The sequence below is a fragment of the Monodelphis domestica genome, chromosome 6 (genome assembly GCF_027887165.1).
Source record: "Monodelphis domestica isolate mMonDom1 chromosome 6, mMonDom1.pri, whole genome shotgun sequence".
NCBI classification, from domain to species: domain Eukaryota; kingdom Metazoa; phylum Chordata; class Mammalia; order Didelphimorphia; family Didelphidae; genus Monodelphis; species Monodelphis domestica.
This window is the reverse complement of record NC_077232.1, coordinates 22,442,732-22,446,714: the sequence shown is the minus strand read 5'-3', so window position 1 is coordinate 22,446,714 and position 3,983 is coordinate 22,442,732. Positions and strand designations below refer to the sequence as shown.

The window sequence follows — 3,983 nt, the reverse complement described above, 5'->3', positions numbered from 1 at the left end:
GGCAAAGATATTAGAGCTGTTGGCAATTTCCTTCTCCAGCTGATTTACAGATTTTACAGATGAAGAACTGAGGCAAAAAGAATGAAATGACTTGCCCAGGATAACACAGTAATTACATGTCTAAGGCCAAATTTGAAATCCAGAAGTAGAGCATTGCTGAGTCAGTCCATACTAAACTAAAAGATGCTCTTAAGCTTTATAGATAAGTCCATTAATATGCCTAAATATGACAAGAATAGAAAACACCTAGACGGTCAATATTAGAAACTTCATAGTTTAACCAGGAAAGGATTTGGTCAGTGACAGGAACAACCAAGAGGAGAAGATGTAATGAATGTGGAGGTTCTCATTTTTTTTAATGCCACACTGGAAGGCTTTAGATAAACCCCAAATAAGTAACCTCCCCCTTATCCAATGTAAGCACTTATACTCAAAGAAGTTATTTATATTTTAGCCCTACTCTATTTTCTTCATAAATGATTCCATAATTAACCAATAATTTTTACTATAAAATTTCTGTGCTCAAAAACTGTTTTTTTTTTTTTTTGGAGTAAAGAGAGCTGCTGTAATATCCTGGAATTTGTTAGAAGAATCAGTGTTCACTTTCTGGACAGCAATATCACATGCTAAAATCCCCTGTCAATGGTGGAAACAATTTTAAGAAAGATCTTGTGTTCTCTTTCCAAGGTAGAATCCCTACATAGAAGAAATGGACAGAGGGAACGAAACCACAGTCATCCAGATGACTGAATTTATTCTTGTGGGGCTCACAGACAAGTCAGAACTACAAGCCCCACTCTTTCTGTTGTTCCTCCTCATCTACACTGTGACTGTGGTGGGAAACTTGGGCATGATCATCCTAACCAAGATTGATTCCCATCTGCAAACTCCCATGTACTTTTTCCTCAGGCACCTGGCACTTACCGATCTTGGTTATTCCACCGCTATTGGTCCAAAAATGTTGGTCAATTTCGTAGTAGAAAAAAATATCATCTCCTACAACTGGTGTGCAACCCAGCTCTTTGTCTTTATGACATTCATGATCAGTGAATTTTTCATTCTGTCTGCCATGGCATATGACCGCTATGTAGCTATCTGTAAGCCCCTACTCTATATGGTCATTATGTCAGATATTGTGTGTTTGGCCTTGGTGGCCATCCCTTACATTTATAGCATCTTTGTGTCATTGCTCATCGTAGTTAAAATTTTTACTTTATCCTTTTGTGATTCAAATGTAATCAAGCATTTCTACTGTGACACTCTTCCCCTATTGTCCCTTCTATGCTCGGACACACAAGAAATAGAATTAATTGTATTTATTTTTTGTGCTTTAAATTTGCTTTCCTCTCTCATGATTGTTCTCATCTCCTACATGCTCATCCTTGTGGCCATCCTCAGGATGAATTCTGCTGCGGGCAGGCACAAAGCTTTTTCCACCTGTGGCTCCCATCTCACTGTTGTGGTTGTGTTCTATGGGACTCTTCTCTTTATGTACTTGCAGCCACAATCCAGCCACTCCTTTGAAACGGACCAAATGGCTTCTGTGTTTTATACCTTGGTCATTCCTATGCTTAACCCTTTGATCTACAGCTTGAGGAACAAAGAGGTGAAAAATGCCCTTAAAAGAACCATAGAAAATCAATGCAAATTCATTCTGTAATATACCAAGAAGAAAAAAAAAATATCTTTCAGCTTAAAAGAGGCAAGCACACCTCTCCCATCTCCTTTTAAGTAACTTATGTGTCTGAGGGGGAAAATTCTCATCATTTTCTCCTGAATCAAATAGAATATCATTAGTTATAATTAGTAACTCATTTGCTTGAATGTTTTTGCACAAATTGTGAGTTCATACATTATCAATTTTAAGAGGGATCTCAGAGACCATGTAGTTCACACTATTGCTTTGAACACAAGTCCTTTCTACTATGATGCACTTGCAAAAATGACTCTCAACCATTTGTTGGAACTTTGAAAGAAAACTAAATAAAACAAAACATTACTGTGTACTACAGCAATCCTTTTTGTTGTTCATAATTTTAATGTTAGGGAGTGTTCCTGGATACAATGAGTTATTTCCCTTATTGAGATCCTCTTGTTGTTCCTAATTCTGCCTTTGGGAACCAGACATTTTCATTTTTTTTGTGACATCCATAAAATCATCTGGATCATTATCATACCTCCCATTCTACTACAGCTCAAAACCTTGATATTGCTCTCACCAGGTTAACTCACCAGATTCAGTACTTTCAACCAGTCTTCCTATGGTAGAAAATCTTTCCCAGTAGACTTGATCTAAGTTTGCTTTCTATCTTATCCTTGTCCACAAAATGTGAAACTTAGGAGGAAATACATATTTTTAAATGAATCATCTGACATGGTACTTATTGATTTGACTCACTAGTCTACGAGACAGTATATCTCTTAAAGCAAACTAAGATCAAATTAGTTTTATCGACTGATACCTCATATTGTTCATATTAATAATAAACAATCAATAAAACTTATAAAATGCTTATTTTATAAAATTTTTTACATGCTATCTCATTTAATCCTCAAAGTTAGGGTAAGGCCAATGCTATTAGTGGTCCCATTTTGTTGATGAGAAAACTGAGGTCAACAAAAAGACATGTCCTGGCCATGATAAAATAGATTGTAAATGACTGATAGGAGATTTCAAAATACTCATTTTGGTCTCTGAGTCCAGTATTCAATCCACTTTGTCCCCTGTTTGTGTATAATAAGAATGTGATAATGTACATCTACATCCAGAACTTATTTCAAAATGACCGCCAGGTCATTTTGGACTTGTGAAATTATAGGTTTTAACTCAAGCTTAGTGCTTTAATGTCAGTGACTTTTCATCACATTAGCATGTAGAGGGAAGGAGGGAGACAGAGACAAATACAGACAGACAAAGGCAGACACAGAGAAAGGAAGTGGAAGCAGAGAATGTGTGTCTTGCTGTGTCAGACAGAGAGATTGGGAAAGTTCTGTCTTTAAAACTAATAATTCTGCATGAGATGGTGTTCTGTATTATTCTGTTTTTAGTCCTCAAATATGTTACCTTTTTTGATAAAATAATAGGAGACTTTAATTATGAATTGGCAGGAGTGGTTGGGCTCAATGGGAGTATGTAAAATAAAGAGAAGATATGGCTTCTAGTTGCCTGCTGATGGGATGTGAAATGTGCTAATAATAAGCTCTACTGGAATGTTTCACTTCATTTTAGTGTTGTTTTTTTAATGCTCATGCTTCTGTCCTTGGGAACTACAGAGACCCCTCACAGTCCCCCATGCATACCTTCCCTAGAGTCTGATAAGAAAGCTAATTCATTTAGTTAATAACTCAATGTCATTAAAACCGGTAACTCTATTATTCCCTATATGGTTCCCTTGTCTAATATTCATTTGTGTTCTGTAGTTGGCAACATTCTCTCCAATAGTTGTTGTTGCTCAGCACATCAGTTCTTTTGTTATAAATTTCATTTTAAAGCATTCCAATTCATTGTACTTATTGGAAAAATAGTATTTTAAAATATTTAAATTTCCCCCATATAGAAATCCTTTAACAAACCAGAAAAAGCAATAAATTATAGACTAGTATTTGAATGCATGGCCAAATAACCTTCCCAACAATCAAAATGTGTGAGCAATAAGAACTTATATACTTCTGTAATTCTTTACAAGTGATAGTATACTAATTATATCATTTGAGCATCATTATGCTCCTGAGAGTTCACCTCTTCCCCAAGGTTTCCTCCAATGCATTGATAGATTAGTAGATGACATTTAGTAGTGGCTTTCTACCAAGATATATTTCCTCCATCTTGTAGCCATGCTATTACTTATGCCAGCCCATTAGGTCTTAGAAACTGGGTGTCCATGTTTTGTGGATAAGGAAGTCAAGAGTGAAAAGGATCTTATTTTTTGTCCATCGTATGATGGTTTATATGGATAAGAGGAAATAATTGAATCTAGTTTTCT

General features: G+C 35.8%; 1 protein-coding gene across 1 annotated transcript; it reads left to right on the top strand.

The window, feature by feature from the left end:
• The first annotated feature begins 553 nt into the window (after positions 1 to 553).
• LOC100619499 (olfactory receptor 8K3-like) lies at positions 554 to 3,680 on the top strand. Its single transcript, XM_056803692.1, has one exon. The coding sequence runs from the start codon at positions 710 to 712 to the stop codon at positions 1,658 to 1,660; it is 951 nt and encodes a 316-aa protein (XP_056659670.1). The 5' UTR covers positions 554 to 709; the 3' UTR covers positions 1,661 to 3,680.
• The last annotated feature ends 303 nt before the right edge of the window (positions 3,681 to 3,983 follow it).

Bases quoted from the DNA above. Each gene is read 5' to 3' on its own strand.
- LOC100619499 (XM_056803692.1), top strand. From the start codon at position 710: ATGGACAGAGGGAACGAAACCACAGTCATCCAGATGACTGAATTTATT.